General features: G+C 37.4%; 1 protein-coding gene across 1 annotated transcript in view; it reads left to right on the plus strand.

Moving 5' to 3' along the window:
* Positions 1 to 965: 965 nt before the first annotated feature.
* The window catches only part of baiap3 (BAI1 associated protein 3), a 52,003-nt gene continuing 29,942 nt past the window's right edge, over positions 966 to 23,026 (plus strand). The window contains exons 1-2 of the mRNA XM_082529969.1: positions 966 to 1,184; positions 11,789 to 11,934. Coding sequence (XP_082386095.1) covers positions 11,798 to 11,934 — 137 coding nt within the window. The 5' untranslated portion in view covers positions 966 to 1,184; positions 11,789 to 11,797. The remainder of the gene's footprint in view (positions 1,185 to 11,788; positions 11,935 to 23,026) is intronic.

Genomic DNA, 23,026 nt, shown 5'->3' on the forward strand with positions numbered 1-23,026 from the left:
TTCTCGGCGACATCCCTCAGCAACAGTCAAATGATGCCTTCAGGTGAACAATGTAAACTTCCGAATTTCACTAAAGTAGCTTGGTTAGTAACAATCAGCATGAAACGGGCAGGGGACAAGACATACCTGTACTGTAAATCAGTGTTGGAAAGCGTTCATTTAAAGGACAGAAAGTAGACTAGTAATTTTACTGACTTAAGTGGAATATGACTAAAAAAGTGACTTGAATATTAATGATAAATGATCAGAGGGACAGCACAGGTTTGAGCTGAAATTAAAGTTGGAGACGCAAGGCTGAGATTGTTTGGACATGTGCGGGGGAAAGATAGTGGATATAAGGGGGAAGCATTTTGAAGATGGGGCTGGCAAGCAGGAGGAAAAGAGGAAGAAGTCAGAGGAAATTCATGAATATAGTGATGGAGGACGTTGGTGTGAAAGATAATAGAGGTGATGTGAAAGTAAGGAAGATTATACGCTGGGCCGAACCCTAAAGGCAGCAGCAGGAGGAGAAGTAGAAGTAGAAGAAGAAAAGGGTGCTCTTGTATTCTACCCAACTTGTCATCAGAAAACAAATTCTCTGCTAAACCTACCTCACCCCTCAAAAGTTAAAAAATAAAATAAATAAAATTACTAACATAAAAATATGTAGCCTACATTTTTTAAATTTATTTTTGATTTTCACTTTAAGTCGAGGTAGCAAATGTTGGCCATGTTACACGATAAATGATTCGACTGTTTCGTTTCTATTTCCTTTGCCTTATACTTTTTTCTCCTTATCGGTTAACCCGGCCAGCCATATTACTTACTCGTGTATAAACAGTAACAATCAATCTACGCAGTACACTTTGTTTAACGATCGGTTGTCCACAAAACGGTCAACGCTTAATAGCCATACATCCGACCGTATTCAAGGGCATTGAAGTATCGCGGCACTTCCTATGGCCATATTTGGAGTGAGGATCGGTGGAGCGTGAGCACAGGAAAGCATTTCGAAGGACTAAAATGAGCTTTTGTCTGTCGTCTGTCATAAGAAAAAAAATCCAAACGTTGTTTTCACATAAGTTGACTGCGCCGCGTTCACAGAGGGAAGCAGCGTCCTGCTGCAGTGAGCTTTGATTCACAGGAACTCTGACACGCAGCAACAAAAGAACATTTGACACTGAGAAAACTGTCAGGAGACACAGGTAAGGTGTTTTTTTTTATTTTGAATCATTTAACACCTTACAAAAATCCCCCTTTTAAACTAATTAACCAAAGAAATTAGAAAAAAATGCGTCACACAGCTGCAGACTCATCGTCATTTATAAGGATGTTAAATTGGCACCTGTTGATCTGCATTTCCTCTAGTTGGAAATCATTTAAAATTAGTCTTTTTAAAGGATGATAAAGTTCTGTTGACGCACTGATGATATGAAAGTAGGCTCTACTGGAATAGCACATGAAGGACGACGTGAGGATTTATGCACTGGGCAGCATTTATGGCATTTCTCGAAAAAAGATCCTGCACAATCTCTCTGCCATATGGCCAAAAGTTGCCCCCACTGATAAACATACAGATCATAAACATGGTGCTGCAAGCTTGATCAGAAGCTCGAGGAAACACTGGTATACATTTAATAATAAATATTCATTTTAGTAGAATTATGTTGGCCTTAAACTCTCACAGGTAGATATGATTGTATGGTATCATCATTAGTATTATTACTACTATGTTTTATGCATGTGGTTTTTATAATTGAGCTGAGGATATAAAGCTGTTTACTCTTCAAATTTCTATAGATACAATGCCCCACACCCATAAAACACACACACACACACACTCAGGAAGATAAAGGTAAGTTGGATTTAAACCTTTTGATTTGTTTTTGTTTTTTTACTACTTAATCATGTCAGTTCTAAAGCTTATTGAGCTTATTTGTAATGCTTACTGAGCTTTATGTATAAATCAATGTTCTGTCATAGAGATGTATGTGAAGCGCACCCTCTCTCTTTCTCTCTCTCTCTCTCTCACACACACACACACAAACACCGACTTCTCTGCTTGAAGCGTCTTTTTCCCCAGTGAAAGCCGCAGCAATAGTGAGCTGGTAATTTACCTGAGCTATTTATATTGACAATAATTACATGTACAGCAGATTAAAAGGGTAATAAAAAGGATTATATCTCATTATTCACCATCTGTATAAAACTCGAAGCGCTGGTGGTGTATGAAACAAAACAAAACAAAAACAAACAAACATAGTGATTCTCAATTTTGCAGAAATCATCTCCAGTTCATAATTCCTTGCTCTCTGTGGCCTCCCTTCAGCTATCTCCTTATGAGCCTTGCTGGTGCAGGTCATAGCCCCACTTTAGAGTCATGAGTCCATTAGACATTAATTAATCGTTACCTCTTTTTATCATACAGGGCCTCAGTGGTTATTACTCACAAACCTGTCTATGTAAAAAGCAGCTTGCGCACACTCATAGAGGCATGACAAAAGGTTATGGTAATGCTGTACAAACAGAGTATTCAGATGTTTGGTAGTATGCCATTAATTACAGCCTTTGTGAAGTGTTGCATGTCTTCAGAGAATCGTATTGTAGCTCAGTGTCTTGTAGATACAGATTGATGTTTTTGCGTAAACTATAGAGCATTATTGCCGCTGCATAATAAGTCAGTGGTTTCTATTTTTGAGAGTAGTGTTACTGCTGCTGAGCGCTTTCAGGGTGACAAAAGATGCATTGTGTGTAGTATAATAAGCAGGGATTTTCACTATTGTTTAAATTTTATATTTTGTGCGTGGCTGTCAGTGGTTTTTGCTGCCTTACTGTGCTGCAGATGCCCTTTACAAAAGCTCTCTGCCGTCAATTCCTGGGATTTTCTCTGGCAATCAATTTCCAAGCCGGAGTGCCTGTCATGTGCCTTGACAACACCGACTCTGTTAGCTCCTGGGAATAGACAGCTAAATGTTCAGTGTTTTTTAGGTGAATCATAGATTAGGTGTTATCTGCAGGTGCATACAGGACAGGTCACTACGATGTAATGTCTGCACTTTTTCCCATTGATCCCACTGAAAAGATATTACAGAGAGCTGGCAGTTTAATCCATTTAGCCTTTTGTGTCCCCAAGGGCCAGCCACATAATAACATTCCAGTGACGAGGCTCTTGGATTTGACTTAAAGGTGGTTTTTAACACGGGCAACTCTGCAGAATAATCTACTTAGAGTTATGATATGATCTGAATGTGTAAGCTGCCATGCTTAAATTAAGTTTTGAGGAATATGCAGGTCAAAATAAGCACGTCTTGTTTTATTCAATTACATAAACTGCCACAAAGGGATGGTTAATTGTTCCCTTTTATTTCAGCGACTCAAGGGGAATGTAATAGCATTTCAACTATGTTGATCGAGGTGTCTCTTTAGAGCTGTTGTTAATCAACTATTGCAGAACGCGCTACACTTTTTTGAGGTTATTGATTTTTTATTCTTTCGCTGTCTTTTGGACAGAATTGAAAATATCAAATGGGACCAAGTTAAAAGTATGAACTGTAGTTATTAGCTCATGAGTCACACTGAAATATTCTCAGGACTGAGCATTAGGTGAACTAATGACTGGCACTAAATAGGCAAATGTAATGTCAGTATCAGCTTTGTATTTTGCAGCATTAAAGTGAATGCATTATAAAACCCAGGGTCTTTTTTTCAGCCCTTGCAGAATTCCATTTACCTGTATTTACCGACTCCTTTCCGCTGCTGTTACCATAGAGACTAACCATCCCTATCAGCAAGTCGCCTTTGGCTGCCGGGCTCATTGGATCTCACAGGAAAGAGACACTGGTGAGCCAGTGTTTCCCTGGCTTGATTTCGGCACCAGTGTAGTGAGAAAGGCATTTGCTTGGCTTTGACAGTGTTTCCTTGGCAGCTGGCGCCACACCAATAGTGGCACGTCGACCCATTTTGTCACTATGGGTTGACAGCCGAGACAGAGTGAAATCAGCTGGGAGAAATCCACTCCCGTAATTGAAATGAGTTCACCTGGGAGACAGCTGCTCTGCGGCGCCTGCTACCTGTCAACAGTCCACGCTTGCCAGTCTGCATGTAGTAGATATAATATGATGCCTGAGCAAGTCTTCCACTGGTGGCGCCATAGTGTGGAAGTTGAAAGAGATGCCTCGGGTATTTCAGCTGTGTGGCCTTTGTAAGATGTCATCCACAGAGCATAACTCTGTTAAATAGATGCTCTGCAATAAAGCTGTGACAAGTGGCAAGTGCACACGAAGCCAGCTGGAACATAACATTTATGTTACAATTAATGCTTTTTGAAATTTTTCTAGGCTTGAATTAATTTTTTTATTTTTGTGATATTAACTGACTGACTAAAAAAAACTTTTTTTTTTGCAATATCTGTTTTTTATACAAATCATATAAATATTTGCTTTACAAGTACAAAGTATCCCATACATACCCTCAGCATGAGCCTTTTCTTTTTCCACTGCACTGTGCTTTCTGTTCCGAATGCTTAAATCTCTGGATAACTGCAAAACTTGTCATTGTTCACTGTCACTTTCCTCTCACCTACAACTCACAGTAAAGAACTGGAAGGACTTAACTGTTGTTTCCTGTCAAACACTGAAGAAGCAACATTTAAGCTCTTGAAAAAAGCACCCTGAAAATTAGGCCACAATTGCTTCCTTTATAAGCTACTTTTTGGCAGTCAACCAGGAAACCTAGTAAATTACAAGTGTATCATATGAATAGGAAGCAAACTAAAAATGTCTCATTTATAGCACCACTTGAATATAGTGTGGTCTTTGATTATCATGCAAAAAAAATGTCAATATAAGTCAAACAAATAAGTGTTAATAATTGCATTTGTAGGGGACTAGGAGTCTTAACCCTACTGATCAAACATATTTGAACATTGAGAATCTCAAAACCACGGGAAGTCATTCGATTACGAATAACTTTTCTTCTTCGACTGCTTCCTTTAGGGGTCATCGCAGTGGTTCCTCTTCCTCACCATATCCCTAGCATCACCATCTCTAAACCATATATCATAGCAGGTCTTACAGTTTACTCAAATATTGTAAAATATGAAAAAAATAATGGTGTTGTCGAGGCTGGCTGTGTGGCAGGCAGGAGTCGGATCAAAACACAGGACTCTAAAACAAGAGGTAAACTAAAACGCAGCTTTATTGCTGAACTTAAACTAACTACAAAATAATGCAGGTCAAAAACCAAGGAAACCAAAACAACAAGTCTGCTATGGGGATAAATGTCAAGGGAGGACACAACAAAGACAGAGGCAAACTGAGGGTATAAATAGACAAGAGGAGATTGGGGTAGAGTGGAAACATCTGAGAAAACACAGTTGAACTGAATCTAACTAATGAGACAAGGGGGTGCAAAAGTAGGAGGTAAAATAGGAGATAACAAACACTGGGATCAGGACTAAGACATACAAACTTGAATGAGAATTAAAAAGGGATCCCAAAGACAGCACACTGAGAAACCAGACCAACACAGGGACACGACAGAGGAGACAGAAAGGCACACAGACATACTGACAAGCCTAGGGCAGACTGGACAGGAAAGACAAGGATAGAAGGATAGAAAACAAAACTCAAAGAAAGACAAACACACAAACAAACAATATAATACTTCAAAGGACAAAATATAGAAGTTGAATGTTTCATTTCCCAAAAGAACAGAATCACAAGTCCACAACAAAAATTAGTTTTAATTAAGTGCTGGCTCGAAGTGCCCAGGACCAGGAAAGATTATGTGAGGATATTATAGTCAGGAGTTAAAATTACATTTTAAAAACATGCAATCTTTATTAGTCCTGTTGTAATTGCTGGCATGTCTATATGTACAATCACCACCACTGATTCAAAACAGCAAATTTACGCCTTATCGCTACCATTTTGGGAAACATCGAAAACTGCTAAGTGCGTCGAAGTAGAGGAAATTCCAAGAGTTTCCCTCTGTGGTGCACTGGAAACAAAACACTGATGTTATCTAGCAGAGAAGAAGTATCAACGCTTGAGTCTAACAAAGTAAAGTGTGAATTCTCCATGTGGACAACAGATGCCAGCCTCCAGGATCGATAGCATACTCTCCTTTGGCACAGTCAATGATGCAACTTCTACCCCGAGCTTCTGGCTTACTCCGAACCGGAAAGCCGACTGCATGCTGCTCTCTCTGTGCAGTTGGCCTGGTGCACCGACTGACAGTCACACACACAAATACAGTATGTTTCATTTTCTGGATTCATTTGGTGTAAGCAAATTCAATTCAACAGGCAACCTTCATCAGCACCATCCTAAAAAGACAAAAAAAATCAACATTGCCAGTAAAATGGGTGCCATCAGCTCAGAATCTCTTCCCACATACCCACCAAGCTAATTATCCTCTAACGTTGATATTGTGTCTTGTAAAAGTCAGAACAAACCCTTCCCCTGGCTCACTCTGTTTCTTTCTCGTCGATGCGCAGACACTGGCTGTCAAATATTGAAAAGGAGTCTGACTGTTTGAGGCTGTCTGACTGTCTTCTGAAACAACTTCTCCATCAATCAGACCCTCTCTCCGTTGTGTCCTTGTCATTTCTTTTTTTGAGTGTTCTGTCTCTTCTTCTTTCACTGTTTTTCGTGGCACAGACACTGTTGCAGTTGCACAAAAGCCACTCATTCATCCAGGTGGAGCTGCAATCTCAGTCCCTTTTATACAAATTTCACATCAAAATTTAAAAGCCATAAGCAGTGTCGATGGGAAGATGTGAAGGGGATTCTTGATACTCTCCTCATCAGTTACTAGACAGATACAAGCTGCGTGATTAATGAGGTTGCAATCATTGTAAAGCCTTTTGACATGAAGAGTGAAATGAAAAGTAAACACAACTATAAACTGTTTTGCTGCTGCGGTGATTACAAATGTAATGTTAGTGCTCAGAAATGTGGCAGCTAATAAGTGTGCTGTGTTCCTGTGAAAGTTTGGTAATCAACATCAGTTAAGGCTGAGCAAATAATATTCTGCTAAATCACAATTTTTCATATAATTCAAGTGAATGAATGACAGATAAGAACTGCAGAGGCCTGAAGGTATACCCCTGTGGCTGATCCAGGCACAAAAGAGGGAGGACAGGTGGTGATCAGGCAGGTAACTATTAATCACGTTTCCAGATGTCTACCTCTGAAAACCTCCTTATGACTTTTACATCCTCTAGATCAATCTTGCTGACCAAAGCTCATTTCCTGTCATGTGCTGTCTGAGGTAAACAGTTCAAAACATGGTTTGGGCTTTTAAGGAGAGGTCAAAGTGGAATGCTGCAAAGAAAAGGCGTGTGCTGAATTCATAACACAGTAAAAAAAAAAAAAAGGTCTTAATATGGTCATTTAAGACTATTTTACTTTGTTGCTTGCCACTCTTAAAACTCCAGGAAAAACCAGTATGTTAACATCAGAGGTGGGACACACCAGCCACCACAAAATACAATGTGATCACAATATTTTGACATTTTTCAGTATGGTAAGTATTGCAATAACATATAGTGAGATTTGTAACCTTCTTCAACTGCAAATGATGTCCTCAAATTAAAAGTTTGTCAATATCTGTTTTATCAAAAAGATAAAGCTGTCTCATTTGATGACACTGTCAGCAAAACCTGCCATAAATGTTGAGTTGAGTGCCCTTAGGTTGTCCTCATTGATAAAGACTAATTCAGAATGACAGCAAAATGTTGGCAATCTGTCTGCATTTATAAATTAGATTGTGAGATATGCAAATAATTGCTATCTCTTTGAGGAGGATTGCTGTCGGTCCAAGCCTATTTAGTCACCACAAGTAGTGATCGGTACCAGGATGTAAAAAAAACCCCAAAACAATTCCATGTAATTACCATTTAGCCACCAATTTATTTATTTTTTAATTGTGACTGATGACTCCTGTCACTGAGCCATTATTAGGAGCTAGCTTTATCAAGCTAAGTGTGTCCGATGTTGGATTTATTTTGTTTGTTTGGTTGTCTTTTTGGGCCGAGTCAATTTGCTAACGTAATCTCACAATAGTGGTGTCTGAGATGAGGCTTCTTTTTCTTAGTATTTAAATTTATTTTATAAAATATAGATATTTAGTGTCCTTGTATGAAAAGAATATCACCATGCAAAATATCACAAAATGATGCTCTATTGATATTTTTCCGGTACCCCTATTATGGATCAGTAACAAATTGATATGATGTTATATTTTGCCTTTAGAAATTGGTCAGCAAGGTTGAAATTGGTTAGAGTGTGTGTGAAACTGAAGACTGGAAATAGAGTGAAAAGAGTTAACCGTTCATCTGATATCACTCTACAAAACAAGACAGGAAATGAAATACAGCAGGATAATCATCGTCTCTTGATTGTATTTTTAAATAATCACTAGAGCCTAGAATCACAATTAAAAATAAAACATGTTTAATCATCCACACCCTAACTTTAATATTAAATTGCAAGCATTTGTAGATTAAGTCCTAATAAACAGCACGTGCTTCCGACATACATAATGAAGTTCTTTGCTTGACTAAGACAAAAAAAAACTGAAGCTTAAAAAAATATTTTTGTGTGCCATAGTTTTGGAGCAAACTGTGGTTATAGGCTAACCACAGCTGATTTTTGATATTCTTGATATTTTAAGCTTTATATTGTGGTTCCTTCACATATTTGTGTTATTCCTTTACATGGTGAAAATGACAGCATGTGATATTTCCATCCAGAAGAATTTGTTTGATTGTTTGGCTCTGCACGGAGCTGTGACAGCATATGATATTGTTATTAGGACATATAATTTAGTTACACTTGAAAGTCACTATGAAGCCAAAATGAGAATTCACTTTATGGCAATTGGCTTTGAGAGAGAACTACTCAGTCTCAGAGAATCGCTTAGCAACACAGTGCCAATCTCTTTCAGGATGTTGCATAGGCTCAGATTTCTAAATTCATATTTCATACTCATGACAGCCCGAGGATAGCTTTCTTTATATATGCTCAGATGCCATTTTTGAATTTGTTAAAAAAAAAAACTGTCATGTTATGAAATAACTATATAAGAAATTAACTATTGGACATAATCTTGTTTAATTAAATGTATTATATGCAAACAACTCTTAGTTATTGTTTGCAAAGATAACAGTCAACCTGGTTTCATCCTGTGTAGCTCAGCTGTCCACTCATTGAATGCTTCAGTAGTGTGTGTGGCATAGCTTGATGAATGGCTCCTTAGTTCAATAAGTCTAATTAATGCTGTTACAAATGGGTCATTTACAAGTTAAAACATTCATCATCCAGAATAATTGAATGACCAAGGTCAGTTTGAGATCACTAAGTTCCTTTAGGGGATTTTGTTTTGTTTTTTACCCAGATGGAATTAATAAATAATTTTTTGTGATCCTGACTTTCTAGCCAAAAGACAGATGACAGGACTGATAGCACTTGTCCCAAAAATGAATATAAAACGACAGAAAGCAGCTGGTAGTCTTCTGAGCTCCAACCTACAGGGAATTGCCAATCTCTGATTTCTCAAAATCCACCTATCATTAGTCACCACATTCCGTAATATCTGTTTTGTGTAATGTACATAAAACAGAAGGTAAAGGCAGCCAGTACAGTTATCAGTCTGTGAGCTAAGCCAAGAAGAGCAGCTGAAGCTGCCAGCATCTTATTTACTAAGAGACGCAACACTTGCTATCAATCTTATTAATCAAATTTAAGCGACAAAACAATAACGTTAATTGCCAAGAAATGCAAAACAATCCTGTGTAAAAGTTGCAAAATCTCGAGATGTTAAAATTCCCATTCATCACACAATGCTGAATCCCCCAAAGTGCAGCTACATCATAGCTACATCAGCCACCCATTATTTGTCTATATTTTGCTAGGAAAATTGGGAATATAATCTTTATTTATTAAGAGATTTATTGACCAATAGTGTTCCATTGTGTGTTTTTCTTTCCGTTTACTGCACTGGCAGTATGTTTGGGATTATTGTTAAGCTGAAAAATGAATATGTTGCCAATCAAATCAGGAATTGTTGGGTGGATCATGCACATACTGCTTAACATTTGAACTAAAGAGTTCAAATTTGCACTCATCCCTCCATAAGATCTCATAAGTTCTTGTGTAATTTGGCATACCTCAGAACAAATTATACTTTTGCATTAGGCACCTAGTAATAACGTGCCTAAAGGAATTAAAAATCATTTTTTTAAGTTGTCTTATTTGTCTATTTTAAGTCAACATTAAGTGGCTTAAACAAACAAACAAACAAACAAAAACAAATCAATTCTTCGAAAATGGTCAGGTATGAGAACTTGAATAATTACGTTTACATTAATATTTACTGCTTTCATGTAAACTGGTTTTGATTATGCAAGATGTTTTCCCCAGTCACTGCAGGCAGGGTTAATACATGCTAGACAGATTAGCAGCAAATTAAAAGGAAGTGAATAACACTGATTATGTTGATACAATAGTAGTTGATAAGGAGTGGGATACATAAGTATTGTATGTAAGAGAAAGTCTGCCCAGGTCTATGTGTTATATATTTGTCAAAATCATAGCTCCATGAAAATTTATGTGTGCCTGCTGAATTATTGTGACAGCCTGTGCAGACACTGACTTCTAAAATGTATAACAGGAACAAATACTTGGTTAACGTGTGTATAGCTGTCGGTGTTAGTGTCTGCAAGCGAGTACAATCCTAGTCTAGAACAAAGTGAACAGTCAGTTTGTACTTGATGTACTGGAAGCAGGAAAAAATGTGGATGACTTAGCAAAGGAGCAAATTATAACAGCAAGCAGCAGGGTCAAAGCAGCCGGTTTTGTGATATGCAGTTGTTAGTACCTAATAAGTACCTACTAATTCCCAAGAAGGACAAATGTTAAGCCCATTATAGGTTTTGGGGTGGCCATAGCTCACTGACGCCTGTGAAAAGCTAAGGCTGGCTCATATTGTAGTGTGAACATGGTGTGATGATCTGGCTAAAGTTCTGCTAAGAAATCCTTGTTCCTGGCATTCATGCAGATATTACACTGCCAACTACCACTTACCTAAAATGATTGTAAACCAGATACCAGATACCAGTAAAGTGGAAACTCAGTCCAGTCCACAGATCTCTACCTCTTACTCACGTCTGGTTTCCTGACACGCTAGAAGATCAAGCGAAGTCTGCGCCTCGAGGAATCTGAACTGTTTTAGCAGTACGATGTAGAATTGCATAAAATTACATCCGCACAAAGACCAGGTCTATAATTAAGACATTCATTTCCAAATTTAGTTTCTACGTAACTCATTATTTTTTTAACATATATTTTATGGTTCTTTTAATTATAAAACATCTTTTGTGACCATTACTTTTATGCAGCCTTGTTTTTCCACTCTCTCTTTTGTTTTGCATATTTTTTTACAAAGTGCAGTGGAAAAAATAGGGTTCAATTGGCTCTGAGCAGGCCAGACATAAAGGTGAAAGATAAATTGCATACCCTGCAGCATCGGTTAGGTGCAGACAGAAATAGAACACAGCTCCTGTTGAGGAAGAGAATAATTATGTTAAAGGTGAAAGAGGGTGATTATTCAGCTGATTAAACTAAAAGAAGCCTTCAGACCAAGTGTATTTCTAGAAACAAGTAGTTTTATGAATATTGTCTTGTACCTAAAATCAAATGTATTATGACAAACCTTCCCAGAGTTGAGCCTGCAAATTACTAACTCTCAGGGGTTGCAGCGAGTTGCAGAGTCTTAACATGTGCTTCCTGTCTCCACTCTGCAGTGAAACATCATGACTACGCTGCTGGACCTAAAAAGTAGTGTGCTGAGGCAGGTGCAGAGGAGCCAGTCGCTAAGGAGCCGAAGGGAACCTCCTCCTCCGACTGCCAGCAGCCCCCTCACACACTGTCCTGACCCCTTACCTCGCAGGTGAGTCAGCCGGATGCACATACATGTACAAATAGTACCACAAACAAATAAACAAACATTCAATCATATATGTTCACCGAGAATAAGATTTCCATACCCGCATTCCACGCCACCTCTGGGGAAAAGGACTTTTGTTAGGCAGAAAGATCGACCTGGAAAGGATGTGCAGCAAATTAGGGATATTAAAATGTACCAACGAGTGAAGAGAGTGTCAAGGTGGAGTACATTGAGAAGCTCGTGAATGATGAAAATGAAAAGATGGATGGATGGATGGATGGATGGATGGATGGATGGATGGATGGATGGATGGATGGAGGAAGGTTAGTGAATCACGTGGTTAAAAAGATGGTTGGCCCAGGTAACACATCTGTGCAGGGATGGAGATGTCTAGGAGAGAGGGCAGTGAGCTTTTTATTCAGACTGTTTAACACAAAGTTGGAGAGTCAGAGGATGTTTGAGGAGTGGAGAAGAAGTGTACTGCTGTTGATTTTCAAGAACAAGGATGTGCAAAGGAATAAAATGGTTAAGTTGGTTAAATTTTGAGAATATGGGAAAGAGTTGTTAAAGATATGTTAGAAGAGTTCAGTGAGCAACAGTATGGCTTTATTCTGAGAAGGAGCACTACAAATGAAATATGTGCTTTGAGGGTGTTGATGGAAAAGTATAGAGGTCAGAAAGAGTTGCGCTGTTTCTTTGTGGATCTAGAGAAAACATATGATAGGATAACATGAGAACATCTGTGGTGTTCTATGAGGAAGTCAGGAGTGTAGAGAAGTATTCTGTGCAGGAGATGTTTGAGGACAGCAAGGCAGTGGAGAGGTGTGTGATAGGAGTGACAGATGGGTTCATCAGGCATCGCCTCGGAGCCCCTTTTTGTTTGCAATGGTAATGGATAGGCTGACAGTTGAGCTAAGTCTCTGTGGACTGTATATTCATAGACATTGTTGTGGTCTGTCTGAGGTGGAGGTATCCTCTAGAGAGAAGACAAATGAAAGTCAGGAGATGCAAGACAGAATACCTATGTAAATGAGAGGGAGACAGGTGTTACAAGAAGCTGCAAGGAGCAGAGGTAGTGAAGGTGGATGTGTTTAAATGCTTGGTGTCGACCATATAAAGCAACTGACATTGCACTAGAGAGGAGAAGGAGAATAGAGTGAAAATTTACAAGATAGTAATTAGAGACCTGCTGTGATGAATGATCCTGGAAGAGTTGAAGATGTTAAGGTTTTCAGTGAGAGCAACCAGAACAGTCAGGATTAGAAATTGGTATATCAGAACAGGTTGAGTGTTTTGGAGGCAAGGTTAGAGAGGCAAGGTTGAGATGGTTTGGAAACACTGAATATTGAATTGCCAGAGAGGAGGAAATGATGAAGACCACAGAGAAGATTCTAGGATTTGATGAAGAAAGGCATGCAGAGTTATCAATAACGTCTATCTAATTTTGGGTCATGTTATAGCAGCCTTCAAATCTAATTATGTGTAAAAACAAAATGTTGCTAGGCAACCAGGCGTGCAGCAGTAGTAGTTTTACATTAATTCCTTTGGGGTCAAAATGACGTACCCGGCAGTTTTGGGTAAAAGTGTTCATAATTTTTTTTTATTTTGATCCCACAACCGCTAACAAGATGAAAACGTGCTTATCAGGATAGAAATGTTATGTCATAGGACAGATCACTCCAAACAACTTTGCATTGATTTGTACGAACTTTTCATTCCAAGGGGGAAGTGGGCCTTGACCATCCTTATCACAGCCCCCTCCCCTCACTAGCAGCTGAACACTTCAGCAATCGTTGAGATTCATACCACTGAACTACACTTTATGAGGAATTTAAAAGTGAGTAAAGGTCCCATTTAAAAAAGAAATGTAGCATTGTAGTATTAAAAAGTTACTGAACTACCTGATCTTTTCTTTTAAAATGTGTGATATACTCCAGCCTCCGCGCAACCCAGAATTGGTTGCATGGTTATTTTACAGCTTCTGTTTTGTTTCTCACTATGGCAGAGAGCTTGACAAATAGTTTTCTCATTTACGTAACTGAAAAAAGTGCATCTTGATTTTATTTTGTCTTTTTTTCCCCCTGTGGTATTGAAAATGGTGTCAAGGATTTTCCTGGGTATCCGTGTCAAGTTTAAACCCTAGTCCCAAAAGGTTCATTCTGTTGATCCGGACGTAATGTTTACAGTAGCAGAAACATTTAAATCCTAGTATTGTGAAACCCTAGTCTCCTGTGGATACTCAAGAGTTATTCAGCGCACAAACATGACAGGTTTTGCAAAAGCCCTAAACACCATTACCATGAGGCAAAAATAAATCTCTGCCAGATGTAGAATCAGATATATAATGCTCATGATAATCTCCCTAATGATAAGCGGAAGTCTCAAAGCTCATTTAAGGAAAAAAAATAAATGTTTTTTCCACATTTTGGCACCTGCAGTGAAAGCACAAAAGACATAGTTCAGTTGCTTTAAACTAGACCTCTCCAAAATCACAAAACACATTTAATAGATGTTGAGTTTTCCCTCATTTAACAGTTTCCTATTACAAATTGAAACACCTGTAAACAACAACTTTTAAGTAAAACCTTTACTGCACTGAAGATCCATCCACAAAGACTGTAGAGTCAGGATTTGACAAAACTCCATCACGCTTTATATCCTACTGTTAAATAATTTGCTGTTTGTGACTAACTGCAGATACTTTAGTCTTCCTCAGCTTCATCGCAGTTCTTTCTAAGTAACTACAAAACTAGCAAGAAAACTGAGACCTTATATATTTCTCTTTTGAAGGCACTGTATTCTTGAGTGTATGAAAAACATTGCCTGGTTACTGTGGCTCTGTTACTGTCATGGATATGTCTGTATAGAGTTATGAGGATCATTAACGTAAAAGTGACACATTCACATGACAAAAGCGCCGTGATGGTGACAGTCTGATGAAGCCAGTAATGTTACAGATCCTATTTCTGAAATGAGATTATGGTAGATAGAAACCTTGTGACAGGCCAGTGAATATGCTAACCTCAGAGCTTTTTTATGCAGATAGCCAACAATAGAAAACTAAATGGATAAAACCTATCTGAATCTCTGAAAGGGCACATTAATCTAAATCCAGTATTTTAGTCACCCTTTAAGCCAGTATAGACAGTGGTTGCCCTGTATTGTTCATCTTCATGCCATACACACATACATATTTATCTATACTCTGCAGTATATCCACTAGATACCTTGTGATGTTTTCTATTTTTTTCTCTCTCTTATAATGCCATTTTTAATTAATTTCTTAAATGTGTTACCATTAGCTTATGCTAGTTATGTTAGTGGAGTTTAGTTTTTTCTTCGCAACAAGTGGAATAGGAAAAAAAAAGAGTCATCTGATTTATTTCAGTCGTGTTTTGAAGCTTTATATAAAGCCAAAAGTAATCGTATGAACCTGAGGTTTCTATAGCAACCTAAACACAGGCTGCTGCCGTGATGTGAACTTATACTTGTAATAACAACCATTTCTATTTTTAACATTGAAGATAACCTCAATCGCTGCGTTGAACACTAATCGAATTTGAATTTGAAAGTGTGATGCTGAACATACAGATTATTTTTGACGCATTTTTCACATACATTTTAATTCATTGTATTTTTTAAGATAACTTAAAGAGGTTTATTGATTTAGAATTTTTTTTTTTTTAAGCAAAATTAATATCACATAATAGAAGCTGATTTGTGCTCTTTATTAAAGACCTGATTTATTGTCTTCATTAAGCAGTGATTCGACCTGACAGTATCGCACCTTTCTCTCATTTCCCATGCCAGCTTCTTGGTGCTGCAGCTTCCCCACTGAGTCTCAGCTGTGTGCATACCCTGAGCCCTCATCATTAGAGTCAGGCTGTTGATCTTTGTTATCCATTCAGACGCCTGCTGACCTGGATGCACTTTCACTTTAATTGAGAATTTGCAAATGAGGCCGGGTGGATTTAGGCTGCTCCATCCACGGTTGTTGACCCAGTAGTACAGTCGGCTGTCAGAGCCGAGCCCTTTCCGAGCAGAGACCTGCACATCGGAGGTGAACTTTTTAATTCAGTAGAGCAAATTATGTTTTACCTCTATGTGAGCTGGTTTTTTTAACAATGTGGAAAAGCACAATACACTGTCAGCAATCAGCTCGACTGGCGGTACAGCATATAAACCCACCAGGGTTTATATTTAAATTTATATTTTGCTTTTTTGTTGTTGTTGTTGTTGCTTGATTACTTTGCTGTCCACTTCCACATCCGTCAAGAGAAGTAGTCTTCATATTTCACACTTGACTTCACTGTGTTTTGAATCCCCAGCTTGCTTAATGGCTCTCACTTCTCAGTGTCACGGTATCGAGGCTCTCGTTTTTTAATAATGCAGAATAACACAGTCAATTGAGAGTGACATTAAACAGAAACCCCTAATGCAATAAAAGTCAACACCTGCTATTGCAAAGTCAGCCAAGACTAGTATATTTTTAATTTTTGCTTTACAAGTCCTTGAAACGAGCAGGACCTACCATGTTTTACTTTATTTTCCTGACTTCCTGGCTGTCTTCCCAAAACCTAGAAAATCTTAGTAAATCTTTATTTCTTTGTGTAGTAATTAAATTTTAAAAGAGCTCAGTAAAGTAGCTGAGAATCTCAGCCTTTAGCATGTCAGTCAAATAATAATACTGCACTTATTTGAGACTGCTTCCAGCATCACATGAGTAGTTGTTTTTGCATTCAAACAAGAATTTAGATCGTATTGTGGGAATAACCAACCAGGGATGGAAAGTAACAGAGTAGTTCTGTGCATGCACTATTAAAAGAGGCAGTTGTGCTTTCCACTCTGATTTGGATAAATATTGTAAAGTTGACTGTTTTACAAGCTCTGCAAAATGTAATATGGTCTCCTAAATAGGTTATTTAAACATAGGATATATATAAACATCCTAAAGTGTATTTGTTCCAAACAGCTCCACCTGTCAAGTATCAGAGGAGGATGAGCCAAAATGCAGACTCCTAGGCAGACTGAATAAAAAAAAGGAAAGCCCTTTATTTCAGCTGATACAAATCCAAAGAAAGAAAAACAGAATCCAAAACAGGCAGAAAACACATGGGGAGGAAAGCAGATGCTGTGAGGACAAAGGGTACACATACACACTGATGGTGAATTAGGAATTTAAACACAGTTGGGAAAAAATGAGACACAGGTGCACACAAAACAGGGAAACACACACAAGAATAAGATTGGCACAGGGGAAAGACACAGGAGGATAGACAAAAAGGAAACACAGAGGATAGGATTGTAGGATTTTGTACTACACTGTACAAAAAAAAATCCTAAAAAAAACAGTAATATTCCAGCAGCTGGGGCGCCAAAATAATACCAGAAAATAACTTTCTCATGAAAATACGGTTATTTTCAGTAATGACAATACAGTTTGTTGCCCTAATTTTACATGGGATTTTGCCTTTTTCAAGTGCTTTAAACATTAAATTAGGAACATTTTAATGTGATTAAACAATGAAATTACCTATAAACAAGGTCAATGAATGCGGCAATATGAATAATAATACTTAATTGTACAGAAATATACAGTTAACAGTTGGTTTAAATAATAAAGGATTGCATTCATATAGCGCTTTTTGAGAACCTCAAAGCGCTTTACAATTCCACTTTATAATTCCCCTCTGGCCATCACCAGTAGGTGAAGTGTCTTGCCCAAGGACACAACGACCGAGCGTGTCCGAGCCGGGGCTCAAACCGACAACCGTCTGATTACAAGGCGAACTGCCAACTCTTGAGCCACGATCGGCCTAAATAGCAATAATACCGGTAATAATTATTATTTGATGTAAAAACAGTTTATAAGAATCACTTTATATATTTTTCCATAGCATTACATTTGAATTTAACAGTTCAATCTTTCAAATAACGGACAAATATTTGTGAAATTATGATACATTTTTGAATGTATTTTAACAATATAAATATGCATATGTACAGACAGATACATTTAAAAAACAAGAAAATTCTGTTTTATTACATTTACAGTGATTTTATGTTAATTTACATTTGAAATGTAAAATCACAGTCTATTTATGTGAATTTAATGATATTCTAGAAGAACAGTACAAAACTGTAAAATACACAGTAAAATACTTTTATATTACAATTTTTTTTTACAGTGTATAAACAGTACTAAAATATAGCAAAAGCTGAATCTTCAAAATACTGGGGATAATTGAGAACAAAAAGCTACCAAACAAAACCCACAGACCATGACACCACACTGATCAGGATAAAATTTATATACGGTTCCCGTAGGGAATCCTTATATTACACAAGTTCCAAATAATGACCATATGTGGAAGTAGTCACAGTGAGACAAAATTTTAGGTTTCAGAAGTTAGGCTTTAAGCGTTTCTTTTAACTCTTTACACTATTGAGAGGCAATATTGTAATCATTTCAGATAGCTTAACCCACGTGTTTACATTTTTGTTTATGAGGGACAGCGATTCACAGGAAAAGTAGCTGATGGGTTGCTCCAACCTCCAGAATAATAATGATCAAGTTTCCTTGATTGGTTTCCTCAAAGTATGTTTTGCTGATCCTATTTTTGTCCTTCAGTCAAACAAATTTTTTAACTTTAAATCCTTCTCATCACATACAAGGTCTTCAATAATCAGCCTCATCTTATCTTAAAGACCTCATAGTATACCATATCACCTCAATAAAACCCTATCCTCTCGGATTGCTGGCTTACATGTGGTTCCTGCGGTTTTTAAAGTAGAATCACTACTTTTTTATTTTTGCATTTTTCTAATGCCTTTCCTTTAACTGATATAAATATCAGAATGTATCTTATATCACAGTACATATTATAATTGTAATGAATGAACATGACATAGAGTGAAACATTGTTGCACAAGGATGTTTCATGAATTAAAATGAATAAAAATGTCAAATTTAATTAGCCGGTTTCTGGCATTTAGAGCATTCTGGATCAGATATTGGAACACTTTGAAAATTACTCAGTTTGTAGTTAAGCTTTAGTTTAGTTTAAAGTTCAGTTTTGGATTTGGTTTTTAGTTGTGGGAGTTGTGGAAATTATGAAAATCTAAAATACTACCAGACAGGCAACCTCTAATGCACATTTAGTTGTGTCAGTAAGCACAATGTTACAACGCTTGGTCAGCACTTGTAAGGATTGCATTGTAGTACGCTGGGACTCCATTTAACTTCATTTTTCAGTGGGCAGGATAGTTCCACAGAATTAAATAGCTAGACTTTGGCCAACTGTGAGTTTTATGAGATCATGGGTTTGTTGCAGATGTGAAAAGATTTCCTGGTTAATGTTGTATACCCTCACTGGCCACTTTATTTGGTAAAACTTGCTAATACTGGGCTGGTCTCCCTTTTACCCTCAAAACATCCTTAATTTTTGAAGATAAAAGGGGTGATCTGCTCTGATACTCATCAGACCGCATCATGTTTTTCCAAAGTTCTTTTGTCCACTTTTGAATGTCAGCCTCACCTTCTTGTTCCTAGCTGATAGGAGTGACACAGTGTGGTCTTCTGCCACTATAGCCCATCTGCTTCCAGATTCAACATTATGTTTGAGTTAATATTGGCTATCCAAAGCAGACTGGCCATTCTTCTCTGAACTCTGGCATCAACAAGGCATTTTCTCTTTCACTGCAGACCAGTAGATATTTTCCCTTTTGGAGACCATTCTCTGTAAATCCTAGAGATGGTGGTGTGGGAAAAAAACACTGACAAGCCTGTCTTCAACAACAATCTTGTCACATTCAAAGTCATTTATTAAATGACCTGTTATCCCAATGCTAATTTTGGGTTTGATCTTTTGATTGATTGATTGATTGATTGAATCTTTATTTTGAACATGTTGAAAAAGTATAAAAAAAAAATAAAAAAAAAATAGAATTAAAAGAGACAAATGAACAAAGCAAACAAAAGGAAAACGAGCAACCACAACTCCAAATAACGTCCATGTTCAAAAAGGAGCAGGAAGAAGCATAAGCTTATTTAATCCCACCCCTTTTCCACTATCTAGTATCAATAGACTACAGAAATACCTCCTTGTAATTACATTATATGTTATGTGTAATTTTTTTTTTTTTTTTTTTTTTTTTTTTAATATATACACATATATGTTTCTATCTATCCATACCTACGTATATACGCACATACGCACATATACACATTTTCAATAACCCCATTAACACCTGAAGGATACACAACCTACAATTTTATATATATATATATATATATATATATATATATATATATATATATATACACACACATACATACACACACATACACACACATATATATATATATATATATATATATATATATATATACACATATACATACATACATACATATACACATACATATATACCCATACCAACAAACCCGTGCATGCGCACACACATGAAAATATTAGACAAGAACACCCTATCAAATCTCTACCTTTTCCCTGTACCCTGTAAAAACCATATCCTTAAACCGCTTTTTAAACTGCGCCATGCTTGGACATTGCTTCATATCTTTACTTAGTCTGTTCCACAGCTTCACTCCACACACAGAGATGCAAAAACTTTTTAATGTTGTACGGATACGAGGATGTTTTAAATTTAATTCCCCCCTCAAATTGTATCCCCGTTCCCTTTTAGAAAACATTTTTAGAATATTGTCAGGAAGCAGGTTATTTATTGCTTTATATATAATTTGTGCTGTGAGAAAATGAACCAGATCTGTGAATTTTAGAATTTTTGATTTTAAGAATAGTCGGTAGCCTTAACCATGTCTCCATGCCTAAATGCATTAAATTGCATTTTTTTTCCCTTAAAAATAACCAAATAACAACAGAGAAGACAAATCAAACACAAAAATAAACGTGTAAAAAAACAAAGTGGTCCCACACATTTTTACAACATTTGAAATGTTATAGTGATGCGCTATTCTTCATGGTAATGAGACATGCTGTGATGCATGGCCTGGGGACACTAGCACTAACAAGAAGACATGACGCAGAGCAGGACGTGGCAGAGATGCAGATGCTAAGATTATCATTTGGGTGACGAGAATGGATAGAATTATGAACAAGTATATCAGAGGGAAAGCTGAAGTTGAGACATTCAGAGACAAAAGTGACGATAAAATTCTGAGATGGTTTGGACATACAGTGGAAGCATAGTGGATATACTGGGCAAATGATGTTAAATATAGAGCTGCCAGACAGGAGAAAAGAGAAAGACCACCCTAGAAGATTTGTGGATGTAATGAAGCAAGACAAGCAGAGAGTTAGTGTGACAGAAGAGGATACTAAGACATAGTTAGATGAAGGCAAATGATCCGCTGTAATGACCCCTAAAGCGAGCCGTCAAAAGAAGAATAAGATTGTGCATGCTCAAAGAGCTCTGAGGGGGCACATCTTACTTAAAATTGTGAAAACAGTATGTGATAAGTGGGGAAAAAGTTGAAGGAAGGAATAGCCATTTACTCAAAGTATCCAGGAGAATTGTCTTTTACCTCAGCAATCCTTTAATTGTGTCTTTGTGTCAGATTTCTTGTTGACACTGCTTTTGTTTTCAGAAGGCATGCCAAACCTTTACTTTAAACCTGACAGTGGTCTGTTTTAAAATATGTCAGATCCACAGTCAGCCACTGACCCACGGAATGAGAAAGTAAAAACTGTGAAACGCAACTGGGAAGCAACCAAGAAGTCTTGAGTTGGAAATAATTTCACACCAGGCTACTTTTATGTCTGTCAGTACCACTGGCTGCATGAGCGACTGCAGATTCTTCCACGGTATTTAATGGAAAGATTCAATCAGAGCTTTTGTGATTTTATCTCCGCGCTGAAGCCTTCCACCTGTAATGTTTTGCTGCTTAATCAAATGTGTAATTAGAGTATAACAAACAGTCTTCTGTGTTGTTTTGAGGGGTTCCTTGTCATAGAGATCTCAGTTTATGATTGGAGCCACAGGCTTATATTATGGATTGACATCCATAAGGAATTAGATTAAAAATAAATAAATAAATAAAACAACATTTAACTTTACTAGAAGATGACGCAGATGACAGCGATGTCGGCAATATTAATTACTATGTATGCACTGCCATCATGTATTGGGGTTTGAAGTGAAGGGCTTCTGTCATCTTCGCACTCTCAGTCAGTTCAGGTTTATTCTGAGATATTCTTTTAGACAGAAGACATTCTTGTTTTTATTTGTTTTCCTTCTGATTTACTCTCCAGACAGGAAATCATAATTGAAGCATTTGAATGAATTCGGAAAATAAATTACAATAAAATGAGGTTTTAAAAAAAGGGACCTGTTTCCTAGCAACATCAAATCAGTTTGTTATTCTGGTAGCGTGCGTGTATGTGTGTGTGTGTGTGTGTGTGTGTGTGTGTGTGTGTGTGTGTGTGTGTGTGTGTGTGTGTGTGTGTGGATGAGAGATGGAGAGAACGATTTAACTTAATACATCTTTAATATATCTTTTTGATGTATCATGTTAAAATGGACTTGATTTGCATCATTTGTGCTGTACTGCTTCCCATGAACATGTTGTCCCAAGCCCCCAGAAAGAAAAAAAAGTATCCCAGACTGTTTGGACAAATCCTCAAGCTGACTGACAAAAGATGGGACAGATTTCTGGATACAAAAATACTCTCAATTCAACCCGGATGTGGAGAGAACCGAGTGTCTCTAAACACAAGTCTTAGTGTGGAATGAAGCTTATTTGTACTATTTGTGCAAATGAAAACTGAAGCTCCGTGAAACAAAGCTCCCAATCCCTTGTTAGTGGAACAGGCTTTGTCTTTGACAGACTCGGTTTGGGGGTTTCTTTCAAATGCTGTCTGAGGAGGTTTACTTACGAAAAACAGCTGTGGTTTTATTTTCTGTATAATGCAGGAGGGTGGTTGAAAAGTATAGCTATGGGTTTTATTCAGAACTGTTTTAATGTAGAGCAAATTCAGCAGCTGTCCTGGTTATCAGTTAATTGCTGGATTTTTTGTTGTTGTTGTTGTTGAAATGTCACTTAGACAAAAGAAGA

Source organism: Aulonocara stuartgranti, assembly GCF_965226115.1.
Source record: "Aulonocara stuartgranti genome assembly, chromosome: 4".
Lineage (NCBI taxonomy): Eukaryota > Metazoa > Chordata > Actinopteri > Cichliformes > Cichlidae > Aulonocara > Aulonocara stuartgranti.